This window comes from Nilaparvata lugens, chromosome 2 (assembly GCF_014356525.2).
Source record: "Nilaparvata lugens isolate BPH chromosome 2, ASM1435652v1, whole genome shotgun sequence".
Taxonomy (NCBI): domain Eukaryota; kingdom Metazoa; phylum Arthropoda; class Insecta; order Hemiptera; family Delphacidae; genus Nilaparvata; species Nilaparvata lugens.
In genome coordinates, this window is record NC_052505.1 from 4,596,186 (window position 1) to 4,614,772 (window position 18,587).

The 18,587-nt window shown below is 32.9% G+C and overlaps 2 protein-coding genes across 5 annotated transcripts in view; both read left to right on the forward strand.

Annotated features, from left to right (window-relative positions):
* LOC111043548 (transmembrane 9 superfamily member 3) overlaps nucleotides 1–11,667 on the forward strand; it is a 55,100-nt gene extending 43,433 nt beyond the window's left edge. Inside the window, exons 9-12 of the mRNA XM_039420383.1 lie at nucleotides 174–320; nucleotides 3,905–3,988; nucleotides 6,348–6,518; nucleotides 10,692–11,667. Of these exons, the coding sequence (XP_039276317.1) occupies nucleotides 174–320; nucleotides 3,905–3,988; nucleotides 6,348–6,492 (376 nt within the window). The 3' untranslated portion in view covers nucleotides 6,493–6,518; nucleotides 10,692–11,667. The remainder of the gene's footprint in view (nucleotides 1–173; nucleotides 321–3,904; nucleotides 3,989–6,347; nucleotides 6,519–10,691) is intronic.
* Nucleotides 11,668–13,272: 1,605 nt separating this feature from the next.
* LOC111044115 (caspase-1) overlaps nucleotides 13,273–18,587 on the forward strand; it is an 88,835-nt gene continuing 83,520 nt past the window's right edge. For 2 of the 4 annotated variants that reach the window (XM_039420377.1, XM_039420381.1), the window contains exon 1: nucleotides 13,274–13,449. The gene's annotated coding sequence lies outside the window, so the exon portion shown is untranslated. Of the gene's footprint in view, nucleotides 13,450–18,587 lie in introns of all 4 variants that reach the window. The other 2 variants (XM_039420378.1, XM_039420379.1) reach the window with 2 other exon arrangements.

Genomic DNA, 18,587 nt, shown 5'->3' on the forward strand with positions numbered 1-18,587 from the left:
ATTACTCAATGTCACTTCTTTTATAGCTCACATATATATTATCATAGAGAAACAATAGCATAATGACTTACGATATTGTTTCTCTATGATATTATTAAATAGTCCAATGAACAGTAGTATTGTGATTAACATGAGTATTCTTTTCAATCAATAATTGCATTATTTTTCCACAGGTATTTCATTTTCACCTCGTTCTGGGCGTACAAAATCTACTATGTCTATGGATTCATGCTACTAGTGTTCCTAATTCTTATGATAGTTACTGTATGTGTGACAATTGTCTGCACATACTTCTTGCTCAATGCTGAAGATTATAGGTGGTAAGTACAATTTCTTAATTTCAGTTATAGAGAAAATATAGCATAAGAAGATATTCCATAGTATAGGGCGTTTATGTTGCAAACTCCACTGTTAACTCAAGCCTATAGTCCTAGTAGTTCTTTTTCGTGATGTTATGTGACGCTGGTAATCTCATACTGTGCCGTTCTTATATTCTCACCCGGACAAAATAGTAATAATAGACAGTAGTCAACAGTTAACAAAAAATTGGCTTGAATTTTGGGACGTAAACGAACTATATCTTGAGATATCTACTTAATGCTATCCCTTCTCTATGGTTATATATTACAAATGACCTAATATCTTTTTACTTTCCTTGCCCTATTACTATAGGTAAGGAAAGTATTGCTTTCAAAAAAAAAATCAAGGTACCCTAATTTCATGTTTTCTACTCGTTTCAAGGTCCCCTGAGTCCAAAAACATGATTTTTGGGTGTGTGTGTGTGTGTGTGTGTGTGTGTGTGTGTGTGTGTGTGTGTGTGTGTGTGTGTGTGTGAGCGAGCACGATAACTCCATTCCTAATTGAACGATTGATTTGATTGTTTTTAAACTTGAAGTCCTTATACCATGAGGATCCGACAATAAGAAATTCAATAAAATTCAATTCAAAATGGCGGAAAAATGGTGGATAATGACTAAAAAACCATGTTTTTTCACGGTTTTCTCGAAAACGGCTCTAACGATTTTCTTCAAATTCATACCCTTGATAGCTATTTAGAAGCCCTATCAACTGACATGAAACTCATTTCTGGGAAAATTGCAGGAGCTCCGTAATATTCTTGAGCAAAATGGCGGATAATTACTAAAAAACCATGTTTTTCACGATTTTTTCAAAAATGACTTTTTTCTCTCATCAAAGACCGATTTTTTCCAAATTTATACTCTGTATAGTTATATATCAGCTCTATCAACTAGCATGAGTCTCCTCCCTGAGAAACTAACAGGGGGTCCACCGCATCCTTGAGAAATTTACTTCGTAACCTCCTTCTCGTACTTGAGGTAGATGGGTAGAGCAGTTTATTCAAAAGAACACACGTCGATATTTTATTTGTAGAACAGCTGTTTTGACAACTTTTAAAAAATCCTCAAATTTTATAATTCAAACAAAGGAAAATGTACTCTGAAAACAATAACAATAGTATAATCGTAGTTTTAATAAAATTATTTAGCCGCCGATCGGCATAATGTTATTCCCCTAGATTATGCTCGTTTAAGAATGAGGCTTATAGATCAATGAGCAAGGAAAGTTGTGTGAGTGTACCACACCAGATTTTTTATTATAATTTTCCCTTAGATTGCAACTTGATAGACTTGGAACAAACATGGAGAGTAATACGAGGAATTACTTGTTTATCTCAAAGAATTGAAATTAATGATTTCTTGAAATATAAATAAATGATTAGAATATGAATAGATTCGTGAATCTATACATAATATACAAACAAAAAGCATTTGTAAAATTAACACTTTGCACAGAATGTGGAATTTCTCCATACTACATCTTTTTATTTCACCTTAAAAAACATTTGTATTGATTCTATTTCTCCATATGTCAAACAAGTAGTGTATTTCATTCGAATCGGAATTGTAATTGCCAGGGTTTCTTATTCGATTCATATTTTTACTAGCAGGTATCCCGTGCTAAATAAGGGACTAATTAAAAACTTGACCTTTTGAAATCTTGAAGATTTTAAAATAGGCCTATAACCATCCTCGGTAAATTAAGAATTAATATACAAAATTTCAAGTTTATCAGTCCAGTATTTCAGATGTGATGATGCGCCATTGGTGAATTTCCTATTCCGTACGTTTATAAGCCAATTATTTCCTTTATTGACAGAGCGAAGTGAGGTCTAAGATTCAAGTCGACGGTTTGGCATTTCTATTAATGTTTAAATGTTTATATGTTGCGCATTTACGGCGAAACGCGGTAATAGATTTTCATGAAACTTGACAGGTATGTTCCTTTTTCAATTGCTTGTCGACGTATATACAAGGTTTTTGGAAATTTTGCATTTCAAGAATAATATAAAAGGAAAAAGGAGCCTCCTTCATACGCCAATATTACAGTAAAAATCAGACTATAGAATTTTATTTTTATTTTTTATTTATTATTTATTTATTTATTCCTTGAAAAAGCATTACAATAATTCACAATTTAGAAATATAACAACAAAATGAATCAATAGGAAATACAAATAAACATAAGGAACTACTTCCCCAAAAGAGCAAGCTCGAGCTTGGGGAAGGAGCAGCCGTACTTTGACTACTTACTTATTATTAATTAACATTACAGTATATACATTAACAACTAAAATCAAATCCTTTCAATAAACAAGATAAGTCAGTGATGCTATAATAGATCAATATATTTACATACAATATGTGTTAGAATGCAACAAAATTTGTAAATTATAATAAATTATAATAATGACCTGATATTGCCTAGCCCAGTGTATAACATGATATAAGATGTGGTACAAAATGAAATCTATTCAATTGGAATAATTACTATACTAATGTAATCCAGAAATTCTCGGCACTATCCCAGCCATGAGAGCTAACCAGATACTTTTTCAAATGTAGTCCAAAGTTTTTTTGGGCGAGTAAACCTCTCAAATTACTTGGAAGAATATTAAAAAATAATGGAGATAAATATATGAAGCTACGCTGACCAGCAGTAGTCAATAATCTAGGAACAGTAACCAGACCTGACTCCTCCCGTCTTGTAATAGCACAATCCGTTCTATTAATGAAATGAAAAAGTGATAGCTTCTTATAATATAATATGATGTGTTTCAGGTATATCTGTCTAATCGGTAGAACTGAAAATTCCAAAAAAGCCAATCTTGTTGAATACATTCTATTCTTTTTCAGAATAATTTTTAATATTAAATTTTGTATTGTTTTTACTGGTTTTAGAACATTTGTATATGCACCACCCCAACCCACAATACCATATTGGAGCAATGACTGTGCCAGTGCATAATACACTATCTTCATGACTTTCATAGGCAAAACAGAACGTAATTTCACAAATAAATAAATAAGTTTTCTAGATCGTGTAGTAAGCTGCGACAAATGTACATCCCACTTTAAATGCTGATCAACCATTACTCCAAGATATCTGATACTGCTAACCTTCTCTATTTCATTACAATTAACTGAACACCCTAAATCTACATGACTAAGACAATTTGGAGAATGCAAAACAAGTGACATATTAACTGGCTGATTCTGTATATTCAAGGAAAAAGAGATGTATTTTGTTTTGGACAAATTCAGAGTCAGTTTTCTTCTATCAAGCCATTTTTTTACTTCTCCCAGTCCCCTAGCAGCTGAGTCATATGTGCTAGCCCATAATTATTCATCATAAATCAGCTGACAAGTGATTACACAGATGTGTGGAAAAGCAAGTCTATTGCTGTATTTCCATAAGGTCTATAGTTTCAATCAGGTACTTGTAGATGAGAATACTACGTGAGGTCTACTGTTCACAGAACTACTAGTTATATTATAAATTATACCGAAATATTCTTCATTAATATTTTTGTCACGTTTTTCAGGCAATGGACAAGCTTTCTAGCTGCTGCATCAACGTCTGGCTATGTTTACATGTACTCTTTCTATTATTTCTTCTTCAAAACAAAGTAAGTATTTAGCTTCATAAATTAATATCAATTAGAATAAAACAGAAATTTGGATTGTTTTTATGTGATAAATTACAATTTGAAGCAATTTTGGATATTTGTAATGGTGAAGATAATTATGAAAATGTTTTTTTCCTGTGAAAATTGAGTTGCAACCTTCTTTTACCTCAAAATTGTTCCAGCAATCAGTTTTTTACTTGAATATGTGTAATGCTAGTTCGCCTCCATGGTGCGCATTTGGTAGCGCTAAATGGACTAGCATATTATAATGGCGTTAAGAAAAACTTATGTTCTCCTGACTAAAAACTTCACAACATCTTGAAGAAATTGAAAAAATATATTGTATATTTGAGACACATGAGCTTTATATGTGTTGTGTATCTGCCATTCGCTAAACAAATAAATTAGAATCAATTTGACAAAACTCAAATTTAAATGTCCTCAACTAAAATACTATCAAGCATAATTACGAATGTTTTTTACTTTCGTCAGTATTTTGTAAAAGTGCAATATCAAATACTTTGGTTTAAACTTTTGGTGCGCACTTTTGAACTCATCTTCCACCAAAGTGTGTCGTTTACTAAATGAGGAAAGACTGCTTCACAAACTTCTCATTGAGAAGTGTGCACTCCTTCCACTTCATCACACTAACATATTCTATTAAGAAGAAATAATTCAATGAATGGTTATCAAACATAATTTTCTTGGTTATGTATTCTATGGTTATGCTATAGTTGATCAACAAGCTATCTGTGTCTATCTAACTGCGTCTGTATCAAACTATCTCAACTTAGCCTGTATGCTGATACTCGGTTTAAACGGAAAAATATCAGCTGTTAGTTTGAACCTAGTATGAAACACATTATGATAAATACAACCATATATCTACAAGTAAACGTGGTTTAGCGTTAGCATATGGCTCTTAGTGCCGTTTGTACAGTAACAGTTTAAACGAATCGCTAATTGCAGAAAGGGAACAAGTCCAACTTTTTCAATTTTTTTTCAAAAAATCAACTATTCAATGTAAGATACATCGTTTACTACAGGTTCAGATTCAGGTTTAAATAAGTTTTTTGTCTCTCCTGTAGAATTATGAAAACTGGACATGTTCCCTTTCTGCAATTAGCGATTCACTAATTTTCATTTTAAACTGGATTAAATCCGTATCAAGTCTAGTTTGTTATAATGTTTTACATTTTGAGTTTAAGTCACCAGCTGATTAAATTCAGTTTAAGCTTTGACTGTGCAAACGGCCCTAAAGCCTAGTTTATACGATGCCAATTGGCGAGAGAATTGTCATAAGGCAACTGACTGTCATGAAATTATTGTCTTAGTATAAACACTCCAGGCCAATTGTCTTGCCAACTGTCTCCGGGAGTAGACTGTGGACAGTCAATTGGGTCCAGCGAGCCCCCCACCACTCGGAATCTCAGTTGTCGCGACAATTGGCGCCGTGTGAACGGTGTAGGCCAGTAGCGCTGTCTTGGTTTTGCCAGTTCAGCTGTTTAGTCACAACAGATGACGAGAACTTGGACTTGTTTAGCTGTCAACTGACGTTCCAATAGTTGGCCGCGTATAAACATTTTCTCTTTTAACAGGCCTAGCCTCCGACAATCCGCAACCACGTGATGACAATTATTGTCCAAAGACAACTGTCTCGCCAATTGGCATCGTATAAACTAGGCTTTAGTCTCTGCCAAATGCCTGCAGCGCTCTAAAAATTGGTTCAAGTTTTTTATTTCAGTTCTTATCTTTCCAGAAGACTGTTACATATTATATTAATTAATATTTGATTCCTTGCTTTCATTGCTTGATCATGGACGTTCCGCTAGAAGTTTCTGAATTTCATTCCAAAATCGAATAGAAGCATTTCATTTTAGAAATGTTACATTACCATTAATTGCAGATAGTGATATTTCAGTAAGCCTCATGACAGAATGGACGTTGCGCTAGAAGTTTCTGAAGTTCTGAATTTCATTCCAAATTTAATTGAATGCTTATGATTTTTTGAATGTTACATATTGTAATGATTACAATTCATTCCTGATTGAGATCTTCCATAGCTACCTCTAATACAAGGCCCCGGCCTACGATATTGCAACGTCGCAGTGTAGACCTAGAATTTAATACATGATTGGTGAAAAAGATTTTTAAAAATACCAGCTGATCTTTTTCTTGATCATGTATTAGATTCTAGGCCTACACTGCGACGTTGCAACATCGTAGGCCGGGGCCTTGTATTAGAGGTGGCTATGGATCTTCCAGTAAGCCTCATGGCAGAATCCTAATACTAGATTCTTATTAATCTCGTTAAATTTTCATAAATACTGATTTTAAATTAATCTTGTTAATTTTGCAGGATGTATGGATTGTTTCAAACGGCCTTTTATTTCGGATACATGGCGCTATTCTCAATGGCCCTTGGGATAATGTGCGGCACAGTGGGCTATGTTGGTACCTCTCTATTTGTGCGAAAGATTTATTCAACAGTCAAAATTGACTAGAGTGACTGATGAAAAGCTTTAGAGAGGTAAGTCTACTGTTTCATTCCTCAATTTTCCCAATAATTTGTTCAACAATTACGTAATCACATGTGCGTTTCATTATAGAGAAAATATAGCATAAGAAGATATCCCAAGGTAAAGGGCGTTCATGTTCAAAATCTCACTAATTTTTTAAAACTCAAGCCGATAGTCCCAGTAGTTCTTTCTTGTGAACCTATAAGGGTACAAACACACTGAAGGCGGAGCGGAGCGTGGCGTGGCGTCACAGAATACATACAGAATGGAAACTCGGCTAGTATCCTGTCACAAAAATCCGCCATCTTGTAAGAAAGTTCGGCATTGTAATAATATAGATGGGAGGTTCGGATCACTTTCCTATCCGGATCAATCGGTCTCGTTCACTGCCGCGAGCCAATCAAAAGACCAGGATTTTAATTTCTAACAAGATGGCGCAGTCATGTGACGTGTCTAGTATTCGCGACATGTAAATAGCATTGGTTGGATAGGCTTTTGATTGATAGTTTCCATTCTGTATGTATTCTGTGATGGCGTGACGTGGTCAGAGCGTTCATCATACACACAGGAAGCGTCTGAGCGTCAAGAATATAAATAAGAATAAGAATATTTATTTGCCATTAAATACAACACTGTACAATAGGCATCGTCATTTTTAAGAGCCTTAAAAATGGCGTTGTCTAAGTTTGCACGGACATTACTTTGTGAGAATAATTACTTGAAGTATTAGATATTAGCTAAGCCTGCTAGGTCAGAGTGGGTTAATTTTTAAAATTTCATTGAAATATGAATGAAATGGATTAGCATAGTCTTACTTTTGATTCCAGAGTGCAATAAATAAATGTTCGTTGTTACTCCAGCACCTAACCTCAAATTTGGAACTTTCTGTTCCTTATGTAGCCTACTAAAGCACCAATCTAGCTGAGGATGGGGCAGGTGTAGCCCCGAAACTATGGTCCTTTTGTAAAAAACAAAATTGAAGTGGTATTGACAACATCTGTGTCTCATTTTTTTCAAATAAATTTTCTCTTTTGAATAATCAAATAATACACATTACAGGGGAATTTGGGCAAACATTAAAATGGTGGGAAAATATGGTAGAACAAGTACATTATAATGTACAAGAGTAGACGACCAGACTGGCACTCGCACTGTGACGATCCGCTTGTAGACGCTCCAAAAAACAAACCAGCTTGTTCCAAAGTTTGACGCCTCGCTCCGCTCCGCTCTGCGAGTAGACGCTTTCAGTGTGTTTTAGCTCATTACTTAACATGATATTGTTCACAACGCCAGGCTCCGCTCCGCTTTCAGTGTGTTTGTGCTCTAAAGGTGCGTACAGATATACGCGCCGCGAACATGAGCAATTCACTTTTAATCAGCTGATGCCAAGCTTTCTATATCTGTATTTTACCGTTTCTGTAAAAATACAGATATAGTCAGCTGGTTGAAAGTCAATTGCTCATGTTCGCGGCGCGTATATCTGTACGCAACTTAACCCTACAGAGACACATTTACTTTATGCTAACACAGTAGACACACTGGGGTGTTGAACACCCCAATTTAATTTTGCATTTTTCTTTGGGAAATATGAAAAAAACAAGTACTTAGACTATACTTCATCATTTCTTAATCATTTTTGTTCCAAGTGCATACAGAAATCAAAAGTAAAGCACTGCTTATCAATATTTATACTAATTTTAGAAGTACGTATATCCGTCTAAGTGTTGGAGCTCCTAATCCGGTTTGAACGAATGGCTTGATCATTGCCAATGACAACTTCATCAAAAACTCATGTCTCCTCATTTTATTGTTTTGAATCTCAAGTTGTAGAGAATCATAGCATTTATTCCAATCTAATCCATCATCTCATACCACATTTGTAATGACAATACAATTAAATCTTTGTAATAAAAGTGTTTGATAAAAGTCCTACGTAAAAGACACTCTGGGGTGTTAGACACCCCAAACGAAGAACAGGATGAGCTGGTGACCTTATAGAATGCTATTACTGACTGGAAGTGGTGGAGAGTAGTTGACAATACTACAAACCTAATTTAGACTGAGCATGAATTCCCATCTGTTTGATATTGTCAACTGCAGAACAGAAAAAAAAATCCCTGGGGTGTGAAACACCCCAGTGTGTCTCTTTAGGGTTAAGAACGACACAGTATGAACGACTTCCAGCGTCTTCTATACGACACCTACTAAAACAATATAAACATCCGGCGAAAACAGTAATAATAGACAGTAGTCGACAGCAATCGGATTGAGTTAGGAATTGGAATTTGGAACATAAACGACTTGGGATATCTCCTTATTCTATCTTTTTATGGTTAAATTCTGTTGATCACGGTAAAACTTGTTCCAATGTCACCACTGAACACTGAAGAGTAATGCACAATATGTTATTTTGTAGGCAAATATATTTGTAAGGGTTGGATCAGTATTCATTCAATTAATATCATTACTCAAAATTTCTATAGTTTCTCTTAAGGTGCGTACAGACTTACGCTCTGCTCCGCTAACGAATGTTACACGAGCAGATCGGAAGATGATCGCAGGTCGAGCAGGAGCAGAACGCGAACAGAGCGCGTACCTGTATCTGTACGCACCTTTAGTTGAACATCTGACTTCAATGTGGGGTCTTGTGTGTGGAATATAACTTTGAGAAAGCTGAGAAAGAATGAAAACATCCCTTAAGAAAAATGTAACCCAGTTACGCACACAATGATTTTTGGACGTTGTATTTTTTCCGTCCTTATAAATTCTACCATGTTGAACTGTGATGATGTGTTTGCCAAGTTATGTGCAATGTAGCCTAATAGAATTAATGAGGATGGTAAAAAACGATGTGTGTGTAACTACACTAAGGCCACCACAAAGTAGACCCACGCTAATCCACGCCACTCCAACCCACGCCGTGGGATGTTTTGTAAACCGAATTATTTTGGTTTTTGTAAACCCAAACTACAGAATTATTCGTAATCAATCAGCTTACAAGTGGATTATTCATTGCATGCATTACACAGATGTCTGGAGAAGCCTAGCAATGGTTTACAAAACATCCCACGGCGTGAGTTGCTTTTCGTAGATTAGCGTGGGTCTACTTTGCGGCGGGCCTTAAGAAATTGGTTTAGATGTTGACAACTATTTCAGATTTCAGCTAACTAACTAATAAATGTAGTAAAATTGTAAAAATTCGATGTGTATGTAACTAGTCCAGTGAAATTGATTAAGATGTTTACAATTCCACCAAACTAGTAAATTTAGTAAAGGAGCCATAGTTTGACATTCTCATCACCCAATCCAAGAATCGTCGGTCTTAACTCAAAATATTATCTTTGTAGAAATGGTAATATCTCGATCGATCTGAACCGGTCATAGATCCATCAATATCAATTACTGTGAATGCACAATAAAGTCACTGTGAATACGAATTTCATACATTGGTCTGAAACTTGTAATTTGGGACTTCCAAATATTTTCCAAATCGGTCCATAACTGGGACTGTAACTGCGGTACAAACAAACAGACAAACGCCGATTGACTTGAAACATAGAGTTCATAAAATAATAATATTGGTCTTATCAAAAAAAGGGAATTAGCTTCCAAATACTAGTCACTCAAACTTATTTAGATAAACTAATGAAACTAAAATATATGTAAAAACGTGTTATGTAGTGCATTTTTGTTGTTTTTTCTAAGGAAATTCATTTTAACTCCAAGGTCCGGTTGCACAAAAGCCTTTCAAATGTTAATCATTATTTATTGTCATGAGAACCAATCAGAGAAGGCTCATTTTAATAGAAAGCATTCAATCACGGTTACAATTTAACTGGTTTTTGTGCAACCGGTCCATAATTTTGATATTGTATCATCTCAAACCCTTGTTAGCTTTCTCATTTCCCTTCTCATAAATATTTCTATAATAAATTATTCTCAAATTGTATTTGTATAGTTTGACATTCTCATTCCCAATCCAAGAATTGTCCGTCTTTCAACTCAAAATGTTATTTTTGTAGAAATGGCAATATCTCGATCGATCTGAACCGGTCATAGATCCGGTCATTTACTATTTGTATTCTATCTTCTTAAACTCTTATGATATTAGCTTTCTCTTTTCTCTTCTCAAATTGTTTTATCCTTTTTCGATTATTTATTAATCTATTCTATGTATTTTACAGGAATTTCTGGTACCGTTTTTGTCCGTACTTAGTAGGAAACATACTGAATAGTATGTTGGATCTGCGATCTGTATTGAAATGCACAATGTAAAAGTACTCTAATATTGTTCTAAAAGGAAAACTATATACATGAACTCAGTGAGCGATAACTTTTCTTCGGTTGTATAGAAATACATATTTAATAATCATGGATTATTAAATTAAAATATAAATTATTCATATTTGCAATTACATCGCATGTATATTGATATGTATTATGTAATGTTCCAATATTGTAAATGTTGTAGTTTTAAGGTGTGTACTAGTTTATTGAATTGCGATGTTATTTATGCGATTTGTAGATATTGATGTGATCAATTTCTCCACTTATTCAATTCTTGAATATTGTTTTAGAAGAAATGACAAAAGTCAGAAGTATTACAACAAGAAATTTGGTTTCATACTGAATTTTTAGAAGAATCATAAATCAATTTCGTTTGTAGATGAATTGATGAACGAAATTATTCCATTGTGAATATTATAGATTGATCCAACTTTTTTAATTAGAAAAATTCAAATATATATTGTTTTATGGCTATTTCAAATTCTCATTCTCTTAAATATATCAAATTGTTCTTAATTGTCACTGTTTTCACTTGTTTTAATCTATCAATGTAAGCAATACCTACACTTCCCCCCTCCTTATTTGATTGTATTAGATTATCATCCTAGCAATAGTCTATTAATCAATATAGAATTCTCAATCATTGTATATAGTATGTATTCCTCTAGATTAACCTTGATATTTATTTCAAAATAGAAATTTCAATAGTTACAATATAATTCGAACTCTTTTCAAAGTCCATAAACATGTGGGATCTCTCATGCTTTAAAAGACGACTATTCATCTTATTAAGAGCTGTATCGTTGTTAGTTCAGTTGTGTTGAAGCCATCTTTTTGTATTTCTGTTGAATAAACTTTATATTTAACTTATTCGTTGCAATTTTGTTTTCTCACTCAATCCTTAGAATCGATATCCCTATTCTCTCACTCAACAGGTATCAACAATGCTTCTTTAGTGAGGTCCACGTTATAATGGCAGTGGATAAAGATAGAAGAATGCCGATTCTCTGTATTAATTAATTATATTTCTACACTGTCAAAAACATAATTGGCATCGTTGTGGACCTAGAAAAGGATAGTACCACCGGCTTTGTTGAATGATAGACAAGGATAGCAAAACCAAAGTTGATCAAATACTGTCATTACAACGTGGACCTCACTATAGTCCAGGCAACGATTGCTCAAAAGAAGGTAAAATGTGAAAGAGGGAAATGTTTGGAACTTAACTTTTAACTGCACAGCTATGTTAGTTTATTTCGAATTATTATTTTAGTCAAAACATGATCTTATAAAAATTGTCAATCATAGTCAGTGGAAACGATAGGATTGTAGAGTTGCCAATTATCCTTTTTAATGCCTTCTATAGTAAATTATTTGATGCGCCTTCTATAGAAAATATGTGATTAGAGAAATATAAAAACTTGTACCCTTTATTATTAAAATATTTTAATAATAAAGGTTACTACAAGTTTTTATACTTCTTTTATTAATTTGTACAAAAGTAGCCCTTATAAGTGAAATGTTTTTATGTGATTAGAGTTATTCCGGTAAGATCATTTATAAAAATTAAACTGTTGATTCTTAATCAATTCTAAATCCAATATAATTATCTTATTCATCTAGAACATGTATAAAATAAATTTCAGAAAAGGGATAAAATACTATGTTAGTAAACTTAGTTCATTATAAATTTCTTTATAACCAATAAACAATTTGGCACCAGTGCAAAGCTAGTAGAGAATAAATCTATTTGTTTTGTCTAATAATAGCAAATCAATTTTCAAATCAGATGCTATAGTGAGGTCCACGCTATAATGGCAGTGTTTAAAGATAGAAGAATAGCGATGCCGATTCTCTGCATTAATTAATTATATTTCTAAACTGTAAAAAACATAATTGGCATCGTTGTGGACCTATAAAAGGATAGTACCACCGGCTTTTTCGAATGTTAGACAAGGATAGCAAAACCAAAGTTGATCAAATACTGTCATTATAACGTAGACCTCACTATAGTAAACTTAGTTTATTATATTTCGTTATGCCAATAAACGATTTGGCACCGGTGCAAAGCTAGTAGAGAATAAATATGATATTAATAAATTTTGTTTTGTCTAATAATAGCAAATCAATTATTAAATCAGATGCTAAATTTCACTTTCACTGTAAATATGCTTTCGAGAACTTCAATGTTCTAGTGATTTGGATGACGGGAAATCGACATACCACTTTAGTGGTGTCGTATCGAAGGCGTAATGTTGATGTAGTACTATGACGAGTCATAACGTTTTTTCATTTTCGCTTACAATTTTATTTAAATATTGATAGAGACTATCGAAAAATATTATAAGAGTGAAGTTAGTTTTGATCCTGGATTAGGGTTTCTCTTAATATTATAATTATTATTTCATATCCAATTGTTTGAGAGGGGCATTTTGTGTTTCTTTGTTGTCAGCCCTGTGTCAACCAAGTTGTAGACGCTTGTCTGTATATTTCTGTTGTTTACGATAGACGCTTGTAAACAGTGGAGTAGATTAGTGCCTGATTTTTTACTAAGTAGTCTGGTTTTTTTGTGATTATAAGTTTATGTTTACTAAATATTCTGTTGTGTTTTTAAATAACTAATCTTTTGTTCACACAATATGCCTTGATCAAGGGGTGAGTATTACTAATTTGCATCCTTTTTTACTTAGCTTTTTGCATACCTACTTTCTTTACGGTTTATTTTGTATCAATTTAATCTATTTAGTGATGTGTAGACCTAATCATTTATTTGCTGTAAGATTTATATCAATAAAAAGAAAACTCGATCCACTTAGTTAAAGTTATAAAAATATAGCTTAGGCTATATTATTTTGTTAACCCTAACCACCAACTCATCGTTTTTTTATGCATTATCAAAGTTTAAAACATTATTTGATGAGCTAAATAATTGAATAATCATTTTTCAATGAATGCTACAAAGAGCAGGCTACTGTAGTAGGTGATAAACAGTTAATAATATTCTTTCATTTTTATTAATTTTCTTATGGTTATGTCAAAAATAAGTTTCGGCCTTGCGCGGTTTCATTATATTTATTTTCAACTATAAAATACTTATAAAAAATTAGTCAAGTTTACAGTAGTGAAAATATAGATAGGTAGCAATAATATTTAAAACTCCAGTCATACCCGACTTGAAAGTTCTCCCGCTCTCGTCGCCGCCATATCTTGCAATTCATAGTGGTGTTCGCAAGTCTAATCAAATTAATCTGTTAAAATAAATAACAGGATTTGAATCATAAATAAATTATAAGTAAGAAAGATAACCACTTCTAATGTATATAAATAATTGGTTATGTCTTAGTGATAATTTAATAATCAAATAATGCTTACTATCCGCGTAATTTCATGAATTAATAGTATAGGCATATAAAAAATGCTCTGCATGTATATCCTTGCCTTTTTATTTCTTGAATTTCTTTAAAATATTATATCGGTAATGTATTTTTCTCTTATAATTACCTATCTCACTATCCGTTTGCATGAATCAATCACTTTGAGTTTACAATATTTAAAAATTATTTTCTTCTGTAGATATGTCTTTCTTCAGATCCCAGACGATCTCTGAAACTCTTATTTCTTAGTAACTTGTTAATCGAAAATTTGTTATTTATGTTTATTTATCTTACAGTGAGGAAGGTAACTTGCTTTTTTACATATTTCATAAAGGAACTGTTGTCATTATTTTTTATAAACTCATTTCCAGTTATACTTTAGTAATCTTTTAAAAATGAAAAATAACGATGTGATAGTGACTGTTGGAATCATTTTTTGAACTAATTTTTCTTCAATACTTTAGTAATTTTATAAAAAAAAGTCATAGTGACATTATTATCAAATAATTGACCATTATAAACTAGAAATCAAATTGATAAAGAACAACCCATATTTTCATATTGACTATCCTTATCACAAAAATGTTTGGAATTATTGATTCTGATTCAAACATTGTGTAAAAATGAATAGTAATAAACTTGACAAAAATGTAGGTAGTACCATTCAGAAAAATATCCTTGAAAATTAGAAATTAAATGATAATATTGATGTCCTTTAATCGACATTTATTTCTATGGTATCCCACTTTATCCAAAATACATTTTCCATCTGATTTTTTAATGATTCATTACCACATACAGATACAACTGCTATAAATATTACCGGAAGTTATTGACAAACCGCAAAGTCTACAGCTCAATAGAAAATCCAGTTATTCTGAAGTCTATTCTTGGAATCTACATTTTAGTAGATAATGATAAAAGATAAAGGGAAAATTCATTGATACTGTATTTTATTAATTTTCAAATCATTATTCCTGGACCGAAAATCAAGTAGCGAAGCAGTGTGTGATTTTATAACCTTATAATACTTTAGACAACATTAACATTTTATCAAAATTTTTGGAGAGAAATAGTACAGTTTCATCCTAGTTTTTTCTCCATGGTCATAGTTGATTATAGTGTTTTTTTACAATAAATGAAATGAATGAGGAATCAGCACAGCAGTATTATTAAATATATTCATAATAGTACAAGCATTTCAATCACATTCACATTTGTGAACTATTGCAAAATAAACCTTCACATCATCTCACTTGATGTTTCATCTCTTTCAATCCTGTCTTTGATACACAATAAAAGCTCCCTTAAAAGTACCAATACCATTTTCAATAAAGTTTCCAGCAAAAAGTACCCTTTTTATTCTAAGAAATCACAACTAGTTTCAACTCTGTTGCCATTTTCAAGTTGAAATATTATTTATTTACATTTGAAATATTCACAATTTACACTTGAAAATGGATCCAATGAGTAAAAACTAGAGTGAGTATCCTGTCTACCATGGATACAACTAATGATAGAAATGATAGAAATAGAAATAATAGGTGGTTCGGAACCCACCTAAAACTGTAGGTCCATTCATCTCTCATTATCAACCGCCTCACTACCCACGCACAAGCCTAGAACTCATGTGGGCATCACCCTCAGCAAAAAAGATGAGTTATTGGCAGGGCATTTAATGTTAGAAATTGAAATACCAAACTTTTAGGTAACCTGGTAACATTTAGGTTACCTGATAGTATCCAAATCGAAAAACTTTGAAAAATATCAAAAGTTACAAAAGCCTGATGCACTACTATGGCGTAGAAATTCAACTGAAAAATTGTCTGGCGTAATGGAAGTTGATTCTGATGGTTGACTAGACAGGAGAGAGAATGACATAGAGAGTGTGAGAGAGAGAGAGTAAGAGATTTGTTGGGGTCCATCGTCTACCTGTGATTCTAAATCTCAAGCAACAGGTGCTGTGTACAAAAACTCCCCCTGCTGTATTGTCGTTATAGTGAGGTCCACGTTATAACGGCAGTGGAGAAAGATAGCACAACAGGGTTTCCGATTCTCTGCCTTGTCACTGCCTTCCATAGAAGATAGCTGATACTGGTATATCTGATTCAACATTAACTACTTTCCATTCTTGTTTGAAATACAATCAATTATTATAGTTTATTCGTCAAGAATATATATTTTTCAATTATCGATTGAATGAATTCTCACAATTGAAAACAAATATTTTGTTAATTGACTGTATTTCTACATTATTAAAACACTATCTGGCAACGTTGCGGAGCTAGGAAAGGATAGCTCTGTCTGCTTTGTCGAATTATTGACCGAGTGAAGTGAGGTCTAAAATTCAAGTCGACGGTTTGGCATTTCTCTTAATGTTTAAATGTATATATGTTGCGCATTTACGGCGAAACGCGGAAATAGATTTTCATGAAATTTGACAGGTATACGCGTCGACGTATATACAAGGTTTTTGGAAATGTTGTATTTCAAGGATAATATAAAAGGAAAAAGGAGCCTCCTTCATACGCCAATATTAGAGTAAAAATCAGACTATAGAATTCATCATAAATCAGCTGACAAGTGATTACACAGATGTGTGGAGAAGCCAGTCTATTGCTGTATTTCCATAAGGTCTATAGTTTCAATCAGGTACTTGTGGATGAGAATACTGCGTGAGGTCTACTGTTCACAGAACTACTAGTAGACAAGGATAGCAACACAAATGTAAACCAAATACTGCCATTATAACGTAGGCCTCACTATAGGAGCAGAAGTCGGTTGAATCCTGTCTCACTATTTCTCTCTCTCTTTTTTTCTCTCTCTGTACGTTGAACAGCCTCCGATATCCTCAGCTGATTACAAAGGGAGTCGTCAGGTGGCTTCTTTATTCCTAGAACACCCCACCTGCTGCAAAACCTGTAAGAACCTTATCCGTTTCCCAACAAACAACAGAAACTGCATCGGAAGTGTATTCAAATCGGTTTTCGATCTTCCATGTATTTTTCACAAGTCGCACGAAGTTCATTATACAGAGTGTCCCAAAAGTAAAGTGCCAAACTTCGGGCATAGGCTCTAAGGGTCAAAACAAAGAGAAAATGTGGAATTTTTTTTCCTAAAACGCTTAGTTTACGAGATATTCGTCATTTTGTATTTTCAACAAAATCACTTTTATCTTCAAAGTTTTCCAACCGATCGCTATAGAAATCGGTAGTTATGTTCAAATAAGAGAGATGAACTGTAAAAAAAATATTCAACTTTGTCCAATTTGAAAATTCAAAATGGCGGCCATTTTAAACTTTCAATCCAAAATTGCGGGAGAGATGAACTGTATAAAAAATATTCAACTTTGTCCAATTCGAAAATTCAAAATGACGGCCATTTTAAACTTTCAATCCAAAATTGCGGGAGAGATGAACTGTAGAAAAAATATTCAACTTTGTCCAATTCGAAGATTCAAAATGGCGGCCATTTTAAACTTTCAATCCAAAATTGCGGGAGAACGGTGATAGATAGAGAAATTTACGAAGAACAAATTTTTTCAGGAAATTTTATTTACAATCAGTCAAGACCAAAAAAATGAGAATCGGACAAAGCATAACAGAGATACAATGAAATGTGTGTTACGAGGCAGCAAAACATAAATTCATTGTAAATAGCAAGGAAGCCTACCAGTCTGTATTAACATCAAATTATGATTTTTTTCTATCCAAACACAAGAAAATCAACACATAGAAAATAGGATTGAAAATAATAGCAATGAATAATTTCAGTGTAGGATAATAAAAATAAGATTATTCAATAATACCTGGTATCAAAAAGTTGTTCATCAAAAGTATTAATCCATGATAGTTGATTATTTAATTGATCAACTAAAATACTATTAGGCCAGATTTGTTCTACTTTATTTATACAGTATTCTTTCTTACTCAGTTATATAAAGGTATGTGATTTGATGTAACTTACATCTTTATGATCTCATTTGGAGACAGTTGATCTTCTTCTGAAACTAAATCAAACATTAAAAATATCCATCCATTAGTAGTTGATAAAGTATATTGCGTTCAACAATTTGACAAAATTTGTAATAATAATACAATCCCACTTGCGAATACTGTATTAATTTAAGTACTTGAAGCAGAATAAGTGATCTGCAATTCACTGCCAACACACAAGGTTTCTTATGTTGGCAGTGCCAAATATTACATTGATAATATTGTTATACTCAAGTTAAAATCAATGTCTATTTGTCTTGTATACTCTTGTAATTAATATTGTACAAATATGTATTTGTAATTTTGGAAATAAATTCAATTCAATATTATTTGCACAAAAACCTTTTAATTTTAATAACGATTAAATGTCAAGAGAACCAACGAGGAAAGATTTTTATGAAGTGAAGGCTTCTCTTATTGGTTC